This window comes from Oryctolagus cuniculus, chromosome 8, assembly GCF_964237555.1.
Source record: "Oryctolagus cuniculus chromosome 8, mOryCun1.1, whole genome shotgun sequence".
NCBI lineage: Eukaryota > Metazoa > Chordata > Mammalia > Lagomorpha > Leporidae > Oryctolagus > Oryctolagus cuniculus.
Window position 1 is genome coordinate 59,723,058 of NC_091439.1, and position 18,103 is coordinate 59,741,160.

The 18,103-nt window shown below is 43.0% G+C and overlaps 1 protein-coding gene across 4 annotated transcripts in view; it reads left to right on the forward strand.

Moving 5' to 3' along the window:
* The first annotated feature begins 454 nt into the window (after positions 1-454).
* Positions 455-18,103, forward strand: part of PPA2 (inorganic pyrophosphatase 2) — a 105,982-nt gene continuing 88,333 nt past the window's right edge. For 2 of the 4 annotated variants that reach the window (XM_051820136.2, XM_008267534.4), the window contains exon 1: positions 457-666. In XM_051820136.2, the coding sequence (XP_051676096.1) occupies positions 492-666 (175 nt within the window). In that variant the 5' untranslated portion in view covers positions 457-491. Of the gene's footprint in view, positions 667-18,103 lie in introns of all 4 variants that reach the window. The other 2 variants (XM_051820137.2, XM_070047783.1) reach the window with 2 other exon arrangements.

An 18,103-nucleotide genomic window follows, 5' to 3' on the forward strand; every position in this document is an offset into this window, starting at 1 on the left:
AAGCGCGTCACCTCTACTTTGCCTAAATAGGAAAAAAACTTCATGGAGCAGATGGCATTTGAGGAAATTTCGTGCTTTTTAATTCTGTAAGTGTCTATCAAGTTCAAGTTTCCAGGAGGCCTGATCATGGCCTTATAGCGGCCTCTGTGTGCGCATGTTCGTCTCCAAAACTGGACATGCTACAGCAGTCCCTGACACAGAGGACGTTACTCTACTGCACTTCCCCAGTAAAACGATCGTATTATGGTAGTCAACATAGACGGGATAAGTGAAGGAAAGACAGGAAGGAGGGAGGAGCGGCAGTGTGCTCCTCAAGGGTGGCTGGGCCTGGTCTCTTGCACTACCGGCCAGGACTCTCAGATCCCACAGCCAGCGTCTGGGTCACGGCCCAAGGGCAGGAGTGAGGGCTCCGGGCGGTAGGGGGCGCCGGGGGGCGGCCGGGCCGCGGGCCCCAGCACCGCCCCGCGCCGAGCCGGACCTCAGTCTACGCCATGCGCGCGCTGCTGGCGCTGCTGCGCACGGGCCGGGGGTGGCGCGCGGGCAGCCCCGTCGCCGCCCACCCGCCGGCGGGAGCGAGGGCAAGGAGCGGGCCGCTGCGCGCCATGGCCCTGTACCACACGGAGGAGCGCGGCCGGCCCCACTCGGAGGACTACCGCCTCTTCTTCAGTAAGTAGCTCGCGCGCGGGCTGAGGCGTGGAGCGTGCGGAGTGGGAGGCGCGTAGGAGCCAGCGCCGCCTCGCGCGGTCCTCGCCTCCTTTGGGCCCTCCGCAGCCGCCGCGCGGTCGGGGCCACCTTCCGGCTCGCGGAGGCAAGGGAGCTGCCCGCGACAGGGGTGACCGGCCCAGGCCCAGGCCCCCGAGGCTTCGCTTCGCTGCCGGCGAGGGCCGCGGGGCAGCCTCAGCGGTGGGCGGAGCTACCGCGCGCAGCCGGGAGCCGGGCGGCCGCCGGCGGCTGGGCTCGGCCCACTCACTTGGGAAAGGAGGGTCGGGGGTCCCAGCCTGGGCGCCTGCACGCGGGGCAGAGGCAGGCGCCAGTGTGGAGAAACTGGCCCGGCGGCTCTTCTTGTCGGGGGCTGCGGGCTCTGTGGAGGGCTCGGTTCCCAGAAACGCTCATAGCTGTGCACCCCGAATGCCACCCGCAGTCCGGAGCCTCCTTGGCTCCAGGGTGGGCCGCTTTTCCTCTCCAGATCCAGCAAGCCCCGAGGGCGAAGTGATGTGCCTGTGCACATACAGGACAGGAAAGGGCCCGTTTTGCGTGGCTGCGCCGTGTCCCAGCCCCACGGTGCTCAGCTGTGTCGGTTGCTGTAACGTGGACACAGCGCTGTTGGTGGGGTTGCCTTCGCGCCGCCCTGATTCCGGAGCCCTGAGGGGAGCTGCAGGTTCCATCGCGTCGCGCGTGAACTTTCAGATCTCAGCTCCACTCTTGGGTCCTGCTTCATCTTTAAGCTCTGGAGTCTGGGCGAGTTTCCTAACTTGCCGTGCCTTGGTTTGTCTCATCTGTAAAATAGGACTGCAAGAATTATGTGAATGCTGTGTGTGAAGTGATAACAAGAGCCTCGAATAGAAATTACTGTCATTAAGAATCCCTTATCTGTAGTTTGTAAAATGCTTATAGTTATCCTGAACTTAAAGGACTTTTTTTTTTTTTAAGATTCATTTTATTTATTTGAAAGATGGTTAGAGAGGTGGAGACTGAGAGAGGTCTTCCATCCGCTGGTTCACTCCTCAAATGGCCCCAACGGCCAGAGCTAAGCTGATCCAAAGCCAGGAGCCAGGATGTTTTTCCTGGTGCTCCACGTGGATGCAGGGGCCCAAGGACTTGGGCTATCTTCCACTGCTTTCCCAGTCCACAGCAGAGATCTGGATCAGAACTGGAGCCATGGGAACTAACTGCACCCATATGGGATGCCGCCGGCACTGCAGGCTGGGTCTTTAACCTGTTGTGCCACAGCCCCACCTGGTTAAGTACTATTTTGTGGGAGAGAAAATAGAGCTTGCCTCAAATTTTGTGATGCAAAACTTGTACCAAATTTCAATTGGTACTAAAATTTCTGTTTTCTTCAAAATTGGTTGCTGCTTTTCCATGATGCAGTATTTTTTCAATCCTTGCTTGTTTAGGATTGATCAGGTGAACCAGAAACCTTAGCAAGAAGTCTCAAATTTCTTAACGTATTGCGTTCCCCAAGACTACAATCTGATGCCTACTGGGAATAGTTTTCTGTAAAAACAATGTGTAAAATAACAGTTAGCTTTTTAAGTAGATTCACAACAAACACAGAAGAAGCAATAAATGTGCTGGACACTGTGGTCAAGATTTAGTTATGGGACCGGTCTTCATAATGTCAATATGGTTAATCAAAGAAAAGGAAAAAACACTGAAAAATGTTTTAGTTGAATGTTAGTTGAGAAAAAACGGTCTTGAGGAACCTAGAGCACACAGTATACAACATTGGGTTTGAAAATGCCAAGTGCTAGGCCTTCATGTTGGCTCTGCCCTTGATTTTGTGTCCTTGGGCCCGTGTTTACTGTTTCTTTGTCATGGGACCTGTGTCTTCAGTTGTAAAACAAAGTAGTTGACTTTCAAGTGACCCTGAAGGTCCTTTTCAGCACCAGTATTCTTCGAAGGCACTTGGTGAATAATAGAGATTCTAACAGTTTCTTTTGGGATAGGACTTCTACTGGGGGCCTTTCTGAAACTATATATAAGGAGGGGGGGCTGAAGAATTTTTTTCTGTAAGTAGAATGCTGTAAGTAATAATTGTTTTCACCCCGTTGGATAAGCATGGTACGAAAGAATAGATTTTACTGAGGCAAATAGAACTGGAATAAAGGCAGCATGGAGAAGGGTGCCTTAAGTGGTGAGATCCTACATGGGCCATGAACCCACCACCAGATGGCATCATTGCCCAGGACTGTTTCCAATTTGCCGGAAGGAGTAGGACAAAGTGAAAAGATGCTGTAGGGTGAGTGGGGTAAGAAGAAAACAATGAACACACTTCTGTTTATAAAAAGCAATTTAGTCAAAATTGGATACAGTAGAGATGGTGTCTCTGTAGTAGCAGGGTGTAGTTCTGTCTCCATATAAAACATGAGTATAACACTAATTGGCTGAAACTTGCTAGTATTATTAAAGTGGATGCATTTTCTAGATTTCCAGCTATACCCAATATTCTGAAATAATAGTTCAGTAGGACATGGAACATTTTTGAGTTTCATGTCTGTAGCTGGTTTCTCTTTAATTCCTATTCAGAAGAATCAGAATAAAGGATTGATCTAACACTTTCTTTAAAAAAAATGATGGTAACTTTGTAGAAACAGTGTAAAGTGAGACAGGATCATAAAAGGGAAAGATTTTCCTGGTGGAAATCAAGAAGCCTCCTTGGTGCCAGCCCTGGCCTTGTTAGTAACTGGGCTGTGTGGGCTTGTGTCACTTCCCTTCCCTGTACCTCATTTTATTAAATCATGGAATGACATGATTGGACTGGGTGATTGTTTTCCAAACTGTGCTAAGTTGAACGTAAGCATGCCATAAGGAATTTAGGTTTTATTTAAACAGAGGATTTCATAGTTCAGTAAGTTAGAACACTTCTTATATTATGTGCATATTAAGGTTTTGGAAAATTCTGATGTAACTTGTCCTGAACTTTTGAATGACAGAGCACTTATTTCTCAAACATTCTCAGGGACCGTAGAGTTCTATGAAACTTGATTGGGAAAGGACTGCCTGGGATGATTTCTGAAACTTCCAGAAGCAACTGTGTTTTGGTAATAGTTCTGGATTAATAGAGCACTTAGGTTGTCATCCTGGCTTTATCATCATGGATAAGTCACCAGATGGCATCCCTTGCTAAGTTTCTCCATGTGCAAAATGGAGGCAGTACTAATAATATTAGAGAGTCACTGTGACAGTTAAATGAGACTATGTGTGTAAAGATTATCAGTGTCTCACACATGGTAGATATTTAACATACTCTATTTCTTTCTCCTCTTTGACTTCACGATACTGGACTAAAATTCGTATTGTTATATTCTGCAAAGGGTAATGAAAATGAGATGTGGAAAAAATTGAATGTTTCTTAAATGTCTATATCTATTAATTCCTAGTTCTCAGAGTTTCAGAGAGTATTGCTCTGCAGTCTTTTGGATTAAGTGTGAAGTAATAATATAGTTAGTGTTGTTTACATGGGAATTAAGACCCAATACTGCATGTGTATATGCCTTTGGAATCTTGAGTGGTGTTGTTTATTTTTTGTTAATAACTTAACAGTTCATTAATTTATGAAACTTCTTTCAACTTTCCATAACTTGGACTTTTGTAACTGTGGGGTAGACAATTGGTTCACTTAGAAAACAGTACTGTGAATAATTAAAGTTGCTTTTATTTGTTCTGACAGTGAATCATGTAGTTCTTTAACAGTTCATTTGGTTCATAATTTATTGTAAGCATATGCTTAGGTTGAAGTTACTGTGGATTCTCCTTAGATCATTTGTGTAGTAGGTGGAAATCTGCCACTGAATATGTTATACTTTTAAACTTAAAGTTCCATGAGTAATGCACAAAAAGTGTTTGTGTCTTCAATATATGAGTTCCTGTAACCATTTTTTAAAATTGGCTCTGTCATAGTAGTGCCAGACAGTGAGGGCTGCCCAGTACCCAGGTCCTTGACTTCCTTTCAATGAGAAATTCATGAGCCAGAGAATAGTGGATAGTGAGCAGCAAGCCTTGTACTGCCAAAGCAAAGATACACACTTGAGGCTTATTTGGAGGAGGGTTGGCTCTGTTTGAACTGTTTAACATTATATGGGTCCTTAATGAAAGAGGAGGTAAATTCTAATAAGGTAGAGAAATATTCATGATTTCCTAGACAGCAGATGGAGATTCCTGGAATCTAGCTACTACTTATTTATTTATTTATTTATTTGACATGTAGAGTTACAGACAGTGAGAGAGACAGAGAGAAAGGTCTTTCTTCCGTTGGTTCACTCCCCAAATGGCCGCTATGGCCGACACCTGCCCATTCGAAGCCAGGAGCCAGGTGCCTCTTCCTGGTCTCCCATGTGGGTGCAGGGGCCCAAGCACTTGAGCCATCCTCCACTGCCCTCCCGGGCCACAGCAGAGAGCTGGACTGGAAGAGGAGTAACTGGGACTAGAACTGGCGGAGGATTAACCTAGTGCGCTACGGTGCCAGCCCTGCTACTACTTCTTTTTGTGCCTTATGTGTTCTGATGTTTTCTGTCTTGATGGCTGATGGGTGTGTCATTTAGCATGCCAGTGCTTTACAATGAACGTACAGTGAGTTATAGGTCATTCTAGGTCAACCATGGATCTCTTAACTGAGACTGATCCAAGCAGTGGATCTGTATATCTTTTGATCACAGGGAACCAAGTCCATATCCTGGAGGACTTCTGATGCTAGGAACTGTTATCTCCAAGTGACTCAACTGCTTCCTCTGCCTCCCTGTGTCGACAGGACTTGAATTGATGCAGTGGAACATAGTGGATATTATGTGAATATAGAATAATTTGATTTCCAGTCCCTATAACTTCAAAACAGCTAAGTTTTGTAGATGCAGTGCTACAAAGTAAGAATTTTGTTATCTGTGTGGAAAAGAAACACTGTTGAAGTTGATTTCTTATATTTTTTTAAAGATTATTTATTTGGGAGAGTTAGAGACAGAGACACAGAGAGAGGTCTTCCATCTGCTGGTTCACTCTCCAGTTGGCCACAACAGCTGTAGCTGGACCAATCTGAAGACAGGAGCCAGGAGCTTCTTTCAGGTCTCCTTCAAGGGTGCAAGAGCCCAAGCACTTGGGCCATCTTCCACTGCTTTCCCAGGCCATAAGCAGGGAGCTGGATTGGAAGTGGAGCAGCCGGGACTGGAACTGGTGCCCATATGGGATGCCAGTGCTACAGGTGGAGGCTTAACCTACTGCGTCACAGTGCTGGCCCCGTTTTTTTTTAAACACAGAGTTTCCATCTATTGGTTCCATCTGTTGCCCCCCCCACTCCCACCCCACCCCCACCCCACCCCCACCCCACCCCCCCGAGCGCCAAATGACTACAATGGCCAGGGCTGGACCAAGTCGTAGCCAGGTGCCTGGAACTCCACCTGGGTCTCCATAAGGGTAGCAGGGACCCAAGTTTGTGGACCATCATCCTCTGCTTTCCCAGGCACTTTAGCTGAGAGCTGGGGTGGGAGTGGAACAGCTGGGATTCAAATTGGTACTCATTTGGGATGCTGGCATGGCAGGTAGTGGCTTAACCTGCTATACCACAGTGCTGACCCTTTGAAGTTGATTGTTAAACTTCTTTAAATTCCTTAATCTTTTAAAATGAGAAAATAGCTTTAGTAGTTACTAAAGCTCATTTTAGTCATTGCTAATGCTTCCAGTATGAATCTTTATGAATGGTTTTAGTAATGGTATATAATAATTTATCAGTACTTTGTATATGAGTAGTTTTGTTTGGTATATATACATGATATCAGACTAAGTTTTGCATTCCCTTCAGATTTTTCTCTTTCTACTATAAGAGTAAACTTTCACCCTGATACAAATTGCTTTAATGAGAGAGAAACAGATAATTTACAAAATGATAGAATAAAGTCTAATTTCAGGGCAGTTGAAGGGAAAGTTTTGACACTGTTTGGCAGTTTCTTGGGTATATTGATGGGCCTGATAATACTCAGTAATTTATGCTACGGATGCAATGTGCTTTTTGACAGTTGTGGAATACCAAAGCAAAATAGCATGGTGAGCACAGTCATTTATCTTATCTCCCCCCTAATAAAGTTAGTGAGGGTGAGAAAAGATAATCCTAAAATCAGAAATAAGAAGGAGCTATCTGAGCTTGGGTTTTCAAAAAATTTAAAAATTTTAAAAAACAGTTGGAGGTGCAGTGATTGATGGAGCAGTGGGCAGGCAGTCTAGGCTTCATATAGGAGCATTATGTGCTGAAGGGGGTGTACTCTAGAAAGAAGCTGAACTGCTTTGCAGACCTCACAGAAGTTGTGGACATCCTCAGATTAGATGAGACAGAAGCGAATGATGGTTAGAACTTAACATCTAGGATTAATTTCTCTTGTGAGCAGTGCACAGATGTTTCCCAGCAGGCCTGAGGCGTGAGGTGTACAGGTTCCTTAATAGAAAATGAAAAAAAGTGTTGAGAGGGAAGTGGGACAGTCTGGTGGTGTTGCTGCCCCAGCAGAGGTGTCTTGCATTCTGGCATTTAGGGAGCCCCCAGTGTAACAGCCAGCTTCTTACCCATTCATACCCTGGGAAGGAACCCCTCAGCAGGCCTGTCCCATGTACACAGAGTTCCCAGTCAGATTTTTGGCCTCTTAAATATAAGGCAAAGAACCAAGGGTCACTGAGTTGGGCTTTCATCACTACTGCTCTACGGAATTGCATTAGTATAGTCCAGCTGTGCCTGTGCTGCAGATGGAATGGTCAATCTTAAGTCCTCATCTCCTGTGACCTGTCTGGGGACTTTATGTAGTTGATTGCGTTCTCTTCTTTTGCTTCTGGGACAGCACTCTGAGTATCTCATTTTGCTGGTTTCTCTTCATGTTTTCTTCTTTGCTGGACCCTTGTCATATTTCTGAACTCTAAATTTGAAGTGCCCCAGGCCCAATCCTTAGCCCACTTCTTTTTTTACACTGCCACTAGAGCAGTGTAATGTTTCCTATCGATGTTTTTTGTAATTGGCACATGTTTTCTGTAAAGAGCCAGATAGGAAATATTTCAGACTTTGGAACAGTGCAAGTTCTGTCATAGCTGCTATTGTTAACACATAGCAATGGACATTGAAAGTATGGCTGTGGTTATGTTCCAGTAAGACTTTATCTACAAAATAAAGAGTCCATGGGCTGAATTTGGTCCAACAGCCAGGTTGCACATTGCTGTTTCTCTCAGGGGTGAGAGCCCTTTTTTCTGCCATGGGCCATTTTCTATTTGTAACATCGTTCATGGGCCACACAAAATAATAAACTTAAAAATTACCCTGCTATAGACTTATTGAATTTTTAAATTCTTTGACTTATTTATTTGAAAGACAGATTTAGAGATCTTATTTTATTTTTAAGATTTTATTTATTTATTTGAGAGGCAGAGATATAGACAGAGAGAAAGACAAAAAGGTCTTGGGATCTATCGGCTCACTCCCAATATGGTTGCAATGGCCGGAGCTCGGCTGATCCAAAGCCAGGAGCCAGGAGCTAGGAGCCTCCTCCAGGTCTCCCATGTGGCAGAAACCAGGAGCCAAGAGCTTCAGCTGCATCTCCCATGTGGCTCCCAAGCACTTGGGCCATCCTCAGCTGCCTTCTCAGGCACATAAGTAGGGAGGTAGATCAGAAGTGGAGGAGCCTCAGTGTATTATTAAATGGGGAAAAGTTGGAAGCATTCCCACTGAGATCTGGTACCAAAGATGCCCACTCTCACCATTGCTATTCAATATAGTCGTGGAAGTTTTAGCCAGAGCTGTTAGGCAAGAAAAAGAAATCAAAGGGATACAAATTGGGGAGGAGGAATTCAAACTATCCCTATTTGCAGATGACATGATTCTATATATAGCGGATCCAAAAGATGTCACCAAAGACTTTTGGGACTCATAGAAAAGCTTGGTAAAATAGCAGGATATAAAATCAATATACAAAAATAAATAACCTTTGTATACACAGACAATGCAAAGGCTGAGATTGAGCTTCTAAGATCAATCTGATTCACAATAGCTACAAAAAAAAAATATCAAATACTTTGGAATAAATTTAACCAAGGATATCAAAGATCTCTACTATGAGAATTACAAAACATTAAAGAAATAAATAGAAGAAGATACAAAAAAATGGAAACATCTTTCATGTTCATGGATTGGAAAAATCAGTATCATCAAAATGTCCATTCTTCCAAAAGCAATTTATAGATTCAATGCGATACCAATCAAAATACCAAAGACATCCTTCTCAGATCTGGAAAAAATGATGCTGAAATTCATGTGCAGACATAGGAGACCTCGAATAGCTAAAGCAACGCTGTACAACAAACACAAAGCTGGAGGCATCACAACACCAAATTTCAAGACATAGTACATGGCAGTTATAATCAAAACAGCCCGGTATGAGTACAAAAACAGATGGTTAGACCAGTGGAACAGAACAGAAATGCCAAAAATCAATCCAAGCATCTGTAACCAACTTATATTTGACCAAGGAGCTTAAACCAATTCCTGGGGCAAGGACAGTCTATTCAACAAATGGTGCTGGGAAAACTGCATCTCCACATACAGAAGCATGAAGCAAGACTGCTGCCTTCCACCTTACAGAAAAATCCCTCAACATGGAATAAAGAACTAAGTCTGTTACCCAATACTGTCAAATTATTAGAGAATATTGGGAAAATCCTGCAAGACACTGGCACAGAACAAGAGTTCTTGGAAGACCTCAGAGGCATAGGGAGTCAAAGCCAAATTAACAAATGAGATTACATCAAATTGAGAAGTTTCTGTACTGCAAAAGAAACAGGCAAGTGAAGAGGCAACCAACAGAATGGGAGAAATTATTTGCAAACTATAAAACTGATAAAGGATTAATAACCAGAATCTACAAAGAGATCAAGAAACTCCACAACAACAAAACAAACAACCCACTTAGGAGATGGACCAAGGACCTCAATAGACATTTTTCAAAAGAGGAAATCCAAATGGCCAACAGACACATGAAAAAATGTTCAGGATCTCTAGCCTTCAGGGAACTGTAAATCAAAACCACAATGAGGGGCTGGAACTATGGTACAGTATGTTAATCCTCCACCTGCAATACCAGCATCCCATATGGGTGCAGGTTCATGTCCCGGTTGCTTCTCTTCTGATCCAGTTCTCTACTGTGGCCTGGGAAAGCAATAGAAGACGGCCCAAGTCTTTGGGTCCCTGCACCCGTATGGGAGACCTGGAAGAAGCTCCTGGCTCTTGCTTTGGATCAGCACAGCTCCCGCCATTTGAGGCCATATGAGGAGTGAACCAGCAGATGTAAGACCTTTCTCTCTGTCTCTCCCTCTCACTGTCTGTAACTCTACCTCTCAAATAAATAAATAAATATCTTTAAAAAAAAAAACAAAACAACACAATGAAGTTTTACCTCACCCCAGTTAGAATGCTTTCATACAGACATCAATGAACAACAAATGCTGGTGAGGATGTGGGGAAAAAGGTACCTTAATCCACTGTTGGTGGGACTGTAAACTGGTAAAGCTAAGCCACTATGGAAGACAGTATGGAGATGCTTCAAAAATATAATATAGACTTACTGTATGACCCAGCCATTCCACTCCTGGGAATTTACCCAAGCGAAATGAAATCAGCATATGAAAGAGTTATCTGCACTCTCATGTTTATTGCAGTTCAATTCACAATAGCTAAGACGTGGAATCAACCTAAATTCCTGTCAGTCGAAGACTGGATAAAGAAATTATGGGATATGTACACTGTGGAATACTACACAGTGGTTAAAAAAATGAAATCTGGTCATTTGCAACAAAATGGATGAATCTAGAAAACATCATACTTAGTGTTATTAGTCCCATAGGGACAAATAACATGTGTTCTCTCTAATCAGTAAGAACTAATGGAGCACCTAAAACAAAATCTGTAGAAGTAAAATTGATACTTCAAGAAGGGATGTCTTGAGCTGCCCTTGTCTTGACTGTTGAGGAACAGTTTTTTTTTTTTTTTGCTTTTTTTTTCTTTATACTATTTGTTGAACTCTTTATTCAACGTAGTTAGTCATATGTGTAAAAAGTTAATTGTGGATGGATCTTAGTAAAAAATAAGAGTGGAAATAAGAGAAGGAGGAGGAAGTTTGTAACTATAAAGCTGTATAATTCTGTATACCTTATTGTGGACTTACGTCTAAGGGTACATTTAAAAACTAGCCATGGGACCCCAAATCATATTAAGCTGGGTGGTAAAAATGTTATCTTTAATGCTAAAGTGATCTGGTAATAATAATAGAATTAAAAAGGAGAGAATGTTCCAACGTGGAAGCAGTCCACACAGCCGACTCAGAATGACAAATGCTTTAAATAACACTCTGACCTCAGAATCAGCCTTTATGACTTTTTGGTCTGGCTGAAAAGTCCATGAGAGCATTTCAAGCATGGAAAGCCAAAACACTGTGACAAAAGTGTTCTACATGAAGGATCTCTGTGAGTGACACCCCAGTGGAAAGAAGAGGCCATCAAAGAAGGATGTACTTTTCTTTAAAGGGAGGAGAGAACTTCTCCTTAGCTTTTGGCCTTGTTTAAATACTGACGGAGTTTGTGGATTCTGCTCATGTCAAGAGCCTCGGGTGGTCACTGACGTCATATATTAGATTGTTAATTGTTAAATTAACCACAGGAGTCTCTTTGTACTAACTTTCCATGCAGGACCTCGGTCCTCAATGACTTGTATGAAAGGTAACTGTAAAATTAGTTCTCAAGCAGTTTTTGTGTGTGTGTGTGTGTGTGTGTACAAATTGTTGAAATCTTTACATAGTATATAATGAGTCTTCTGAGTACAAAGTTAATTGAAAATGAATCTTGGCTGGCGCCGCGGCTCAATAGGCTAATCCTCTGCCTGCAGCGCGGGCACACCAGGTTCTAGTCCCGGTTGGGGTGCCGGATTCTGTCCCCGTTGCTCCTCTTCCAGTCCAGCTCTCTGCTGTGGCCTGGGAGTGCAGTGGAGGATGGCCCAAGTACTTGGGCCCTGCACCCGCATGGGAGACCAGGAGAAGCACCTGGCTCCTGTCTTTGGGTCAGCACGGTGTGCCAGCCGCAGCGCGCCAGCCGCAGCGGCCATTGGTGGTGAACCAATGGCAAAGGAAGACCTTTCTGTGTGTCTCTCTCTCTCACTGTCCACTCTGCTTGAGGCTTAATCTATGCCACAACACTGGCACCAGATTTATTGAATATGAGTCCTACCTGCAGTTGGCTTGGAAGGGCCAACCAAATGGCTCTGTAGTTGAGATGTGCCCCACCCCTGCTGGTGATACATCAAGTCCTATAGCATAAGATGTTATCAGTGATTCCCAGATTTGTATCTTTAGCCCCAGTGTGTTTTTGAGCTCAAAATTTACACATTTAGCTTTTTGTTTTGTAGTTCTCCCTGAGGCTCTAAGAAGCATCTTTCAAGGTTAATGTGTACAAAACAGAACTCTTGGCTCCCTCCTCATTCCTCCTGCCCAACTTGTTTCTTTGTGTTCAGGCAATAACCAGTAACCTAGGAATCATTGTTATCTCATGCATTGTGTTGGTTAACATCAAAATACTTATTATTGTCATTTTTAAAACAATTGACAACAACAGCTTGCTTCCAACTGTAAAAAAACAGCCAGTCTGAGCTTCAGATACTGGAGTTCTAATTTACTCTGTTGTCTTTAAGTAGTGGTACACATTGCCTCAGTGCTTCTGCCATCCACCCTGCCTGTCTGTCTGTGGCTCAGCTGTGCAAAGAAATCTATAGTACAGAGACTCGAGATGCATGGAATATGTCTTTAAACCTGCTTTAGAGGATCCCTCTCACAACCCTTCGGGTGGAGCATCATACCAGCACTGGCCCTTGGAAAACTTTTAATGAGTTCTTCTTCCATTGTGCATTTGGGAAATGACTGGCTCTCAGTGTACTGAGAGAATTTATTGGTGTTTAACTCACCAGGCGAAGCAGGTAAAGATGGTGATGAGTAAATGCCTTGTCTTAGCCATGGCCGAGTGTCCCTTTCTAGCATATTTGTGTCTGGGTCCAGTACATTACCCTCTACATATTAAACGTTCTGTAAATGTATATAGCTTAATGAAATGAACTACTAGGAAAATGAAGCTTCAGAGAAACAGAAAGGCTTTGTCACTCATTACTGCTGTGAAATTTATAGGTATATTATCCATTAAAGCATTATCATCTGAGCTCTAATGCCATATTTATGTTTTCACAGAAGTAATTATTTTTCTCCTTTTTTTCCATTACTATTTTTTATTTATGATACCAGAGAGCTTCTGGTAGGTATGGTTATTCAAATCCCTAATTACAGAACATTGATTCATTTATACTTCTGTTTCTGCCCATACTGGGAACTAGGAAACTATTTATTTATTTTTCTTTTTTAAATTTTTTTTATTTTTTTATTTTTATTTTTTAATTTAGTAAATATAAATTTTCAAAGTACAGTTTATGGATTACAATGGCTCCCCCCCCCCCATAATTTCCCTCCCACTCGCACCCCTCCCATCTCCCGCTCCCTCTCCCATTCCATTCACATCAATTATCTTTATATACAGAAGATTGATTTAGTATATATTTAGTGTATATTAAGTAAAGATTTCATCAGTTTGCACCCACACAGAAACACAAAGTGTTTCAGTACTAGTTATAGCATTACTTCACATTGGACAACACATTCAGGACAGATCCCACATGAGAAGTAAGTACACAGTGACTCCTGTTGTTGACTTAACAATTTGACACTCTTGTTTATGGTGTCAGTAATCTCCCTAGGCTCTAGTCATGAGTTGCCAAGGCTATGGAAGCCTTTTGAGTTCACCGACTTCGATCTTATTCCCACAGGGTCATAGTCAAAGTGGAAGTTCTCTCCTCCCTTCAGAGAAAGGTACCTCCTTCTTTGATGGCCCCGTTCTTTCCACTGGGATCTCACTCGCAGAGATCTTTCATTTAGGTCGTCGTCGTCTTCTTTTCTTTTTTTTTTTTCCAGAGTGTCTTGGCTTTCCATGCCTCAAATACTCTCATGGGCTCTTCAGCCAGATCCGGATGCCTTAAGGGCTGATTCTGAGGCCAGAGTGATCTTTAGGACATCTGCCATTCTGTGAGTCTGTTGTGTATCCCGCTTCCCATGATGGATCATTCTCTCCCTGTTTGATTCTATCAGTTAGTATTTGCAGACACTAGTCTTGTTTGTGTGATCCCTTTGACTCTTAGACCTATCAGTGTGATCAATTGTTAACTGAAATTGATCACTTGGACTAGTGAGATGGCATTGGTCCATGCCACCTTGATGGGATTGTATTGGGATCCCCTGACATGGTTCTAACTCCACCATTTGGGGCAAGTCCGATTGAGCATGACCCAAATTGTACATCTCCTCGCTCTCTTATTCCCACTCTTATATTTGACAGGGATCACTTTTCAGTTAAAATTTAAACACCTAAGAATAATTGCTAATTACGGAGTTCAATCAATAGTACTAGAACAAAACAAAAAAAATACTAAAATGAATTAAGTATTACATTGTACATCAACAGGACAAGAGCTGATCAAGTCACTCTTCTACTAGTTTTGGGTCTGGTTTGCTGCAGTTTTTCTAGATCCTTGAGATGCATTGATAGCTCATTTATTTGATGCCGTTCCAATTTCTTGATGTAGGTACCTATTGTTACAAACTTTCCTCTTAACACTGCTTTTGCTGTATCCTGTAAGTTTTGATATGTTCTGTTGTTATCTTCATTTATTTCCAGAAAGTTTTTTTTTTTTTTTTTTTTTTTGACAGGCAGAGTGGACAGTGAGAGAGAGAGAGAGAGAAAGGTCTTCCTTTGCCATTGGTTCACCCTCCAATGGCCCCTACGGCTGGTGTGCTACAGCTGGTGCACCACGCTGATCCGAAGCCAGGAGCCAGGTGCTTCTCCTGGTCTCCCATGGGGGTGCAGGGCCCAAAGACTTGGGCCATCGTCACTGCACTTCCGGGCCATAGCAGAGAGCTGGACTGGAAGAGGGGCAACTGGGACAGAATCTGGCGCCCTGACAGGGACTAGAAACCAGTGTGCCGGCGCTGCAGGCAGAGGATTAGCCTATTGAGCCGTGGCGCCGGCCTCCAGAAGGTTTTTGATTTCTCTTTTGTTTTCTTCTATGACCCACTGTTCATTCAGGAGCATGTTGTTTAGTCTCCATGTATTTGCGTATGCTCTAGGGATTCCTGAGTTGCTAATTTTAGCTTCATTCCATTGTAGCCTGAGATGATGCATGGTATGATTTTGATTCTTTTGAATTTGCTGAGACTTGCTTTATGGCCTAGTATCTGGTCAGTCCTAGAGTAGATTCCATGTACTGCTGAGAAGAATGCGTATTCTTCAAGTATGGGATGAAAAGTACTGTAGATATCTGTTAGATCCATTTGTTCTATAGTGTCGATTAAATCTGCTGTTTCTTTGTTGATCTTCTGTCTGGTTGATCTGTCTATTTCTGAAAGTGGAATATTGAAGTCCCCCAATACTATTGTATTGGAGTCTAAGTCTCCCTTTAAGTCCCTTAACATATCTTTTAAATAACCCTGTGCCATGTATTAGGTGCATATATGTTTATAATAGTTACATCTTCTTGTTGAATTGATCCCTTAATCACTATATAGTGCCTTTCTTTGTTGCTCTTAACAGTTTTAGTGTTAATGTTTATTTTGTCTGATATTAAGATGGCTACGCCAGCTCTTTTTTGGTTTCTGTTGGCATGGAATCTTTTTTTCCAGCCTTTCACTTTCAGTTGGCATGCATCTTTGTTGGGAAGATGTGTTTCTTGTAGGCAGAAAATAGGTGGGTTTTGTTTTTTAATCCATGCAGCCAGTCTGTGCTTTTTAACTGGAGAGTTGGGGCCATTTGCATTCAATGCAACTATTGATAAGTAGTGACTTTGCCCTGCCATTTTCCAAATATATTTCTAATATATGCTTTGAACTTCCTGTGATCTTTTACTGAGAGATTTTCTTTTCTTTACTTTCTTCCATATTGATGGTCATGTTTCTGTGTGTAACACATCTTTAAGCATCTTTTGCAGGGCTGGATGAGTGGTTACAAATTCTTTCAATTTCTGTTTGCTATTTATTTTATCTTTTCCCTAACTGTTCCCTGAGACTACACTATCTCCACTTTTATTAGACTATCTTTCCTGGTCTATTGGTGAGCTTCCTCCCTATTCTGCCATCTTGGAACCTCCCAACGACTGACCCAGTAAACAATTTAAATGTATAAACATATACACTGCGATTATCTTAGTGTTTGAATATAATATTTAGGTCCTGATTTGGGAACATCTAAGAATAATTCTCACAAATTTTAAAGTTTTCTTTTCTTTTTTAAAAAAGATTTATTTATTTGAAAGGCAGAGTTAACAGAGAGGTAGAGGCAGAAAAAGAGAGAGAGAGGTGTTCCATCCCAAAGGCCTGCAATGGCCAGAGCTGGGCCAATCCGAAGCCAGGAGCCAGGAACTTCTTCTGAGTCTCTCATGCTGGTGCAAGGGCCCAAGGACTTGGGCCATCTTCTACTGCTTTCCCAGGCCATTGCAGAGAGCTGGATCGGAAGTGTGCAGCTGGGACTTGAACTGGCTTCAGTATGGGATGCTGGCACTGAAGGTGATGGCTTTACCTGCTACGCCACAGCACCGGCCCCTTAGTACATCTTAGTAAGTTTCAAGGGCTAGTCTACAGGTAACATGAATGTTGGAACATTAGGGAAATTTAATTCCAAAGCAGTGTCCTAGAGTTATCTTTCATTCGTAACTACAAAGTTAGCCCAGATACCCTGGGAAGTTTTTTATTTTTTAATCCTTTAGTGTAATAACAAACTTCCCTGGTTTGCCCAGCTTCTTGAATTCTTAGAGCTGAAATTATTGTTAATTTACACTGCAATGGTAGGTCTCAAATGTAACAACTGAAGTGAACTGCTGAGTAGTTGTGTTTTTCTTCTCCAGATTTTCTCCTTTTTTCGCTTTTGTGACTTAAAACAGAACAATCAGACTGATGATTGTTCTTGGGACATAAGCTTCCATTTGTGCATTACTATATATCTTCTTAACTTCCTTCTGGTTTCCTTAAGCTCCATATTTACTTCTAAAATTATATACACCAAAATCTGCTCACTTTTATGAACAGTTCTGAATGCTGACAGGGTATGGATTTGTTGAAACATCATCCCAGACAAGCTAGAGAATAGTCCCACACTCCAAAAACTTGTTTTGTGATTTCCCCTCAGAGTCACTCCTACCCTTTCTACCTTCAGCCTCTGGCAACCACTGGTCTGTTGTTGATCCCTAGAGTTTTGCCTCTCTCGGAGTGCTATAGAAATGGAATTGTTTGAGTCCAGCTTCTTTCACTTTGTGCAGTGTATTGTAGATGTGTTCCTCTTTTCTCTGCCTGCAGAAAGCAGCGGAAGATGGCCCAAGTGCTTGGGTCCCTGCATTTACTTGGGAGACCCAGATGGAGGTCACATTCCTGACTTTGGCCTGGCCAAGTCCTGGCTGTTGGAGCCATTTGGGGAGTTTACCAGTGCATGGAAGATTTCTCTCTCTGTCTCTCACTCTATGTAACTCTGCCTTTCAAATATATAATCTTTTTCAAAAAAGTATCTTCATTATTCGTTTCATTAAAAGTAAATAGTCAAGCAAAAAATTGGCAGTTTTGTTTTTTGTGTTCTGTTTTTTTTTTTTTTTTTTATTTGCCAGAGTTACAGAGAGAGAGAGAGAGAGACAGAGAGAAAGGTCTTCCTTCCGTTGGTTCATCACCCAAATGGCCTCTACGGCCGGCGCTGTGCCGATCTGAAGCCAGGAGCCAGGTGCTTCCTCCTGGTCTCCCATGCGGGTGCAGGGGCCCATGCAATTGGGCCATCCTCCACTGCCTTCCCGGGCAACAGAAGAGAGCTGGACTGGAAGAGGAGCAACCGGAAATAGAACCTGGCACCCATATGGGATGCTTGTGCTGCAGGCGGAGGATTAACCACGTGAACCACGGTGCCGGCCCTTGTGTTTTTTGTTTGTTTGTTTGTTTTTTAGGATTTTTTTTTTTATTTGAAAGGCAGAGTGAGTTTTCATCTGCTGGTTCACTCTGCGAATGGCTGTAAATGGCTGCAATGGCTGCAATCCAAAGCAAAGGGCCAGGAGTTTCATCCGGATCTCCCACATGGGTGAAGGCCCCAAGTACTTGAACCATCTTCCGTTGCTTTCCCAGCCACATTAGTAGGAGCTGGATTGGAAGTGGAGCAGCCAGGAGTTGAAGTAGCGCCCATGGGATGCAGTGGCTTTATTCACTATGCCACAGCGCTGGCCTCGTTTCTTGTATCTTGTATTACTCATAGATAGCTTCAAAAA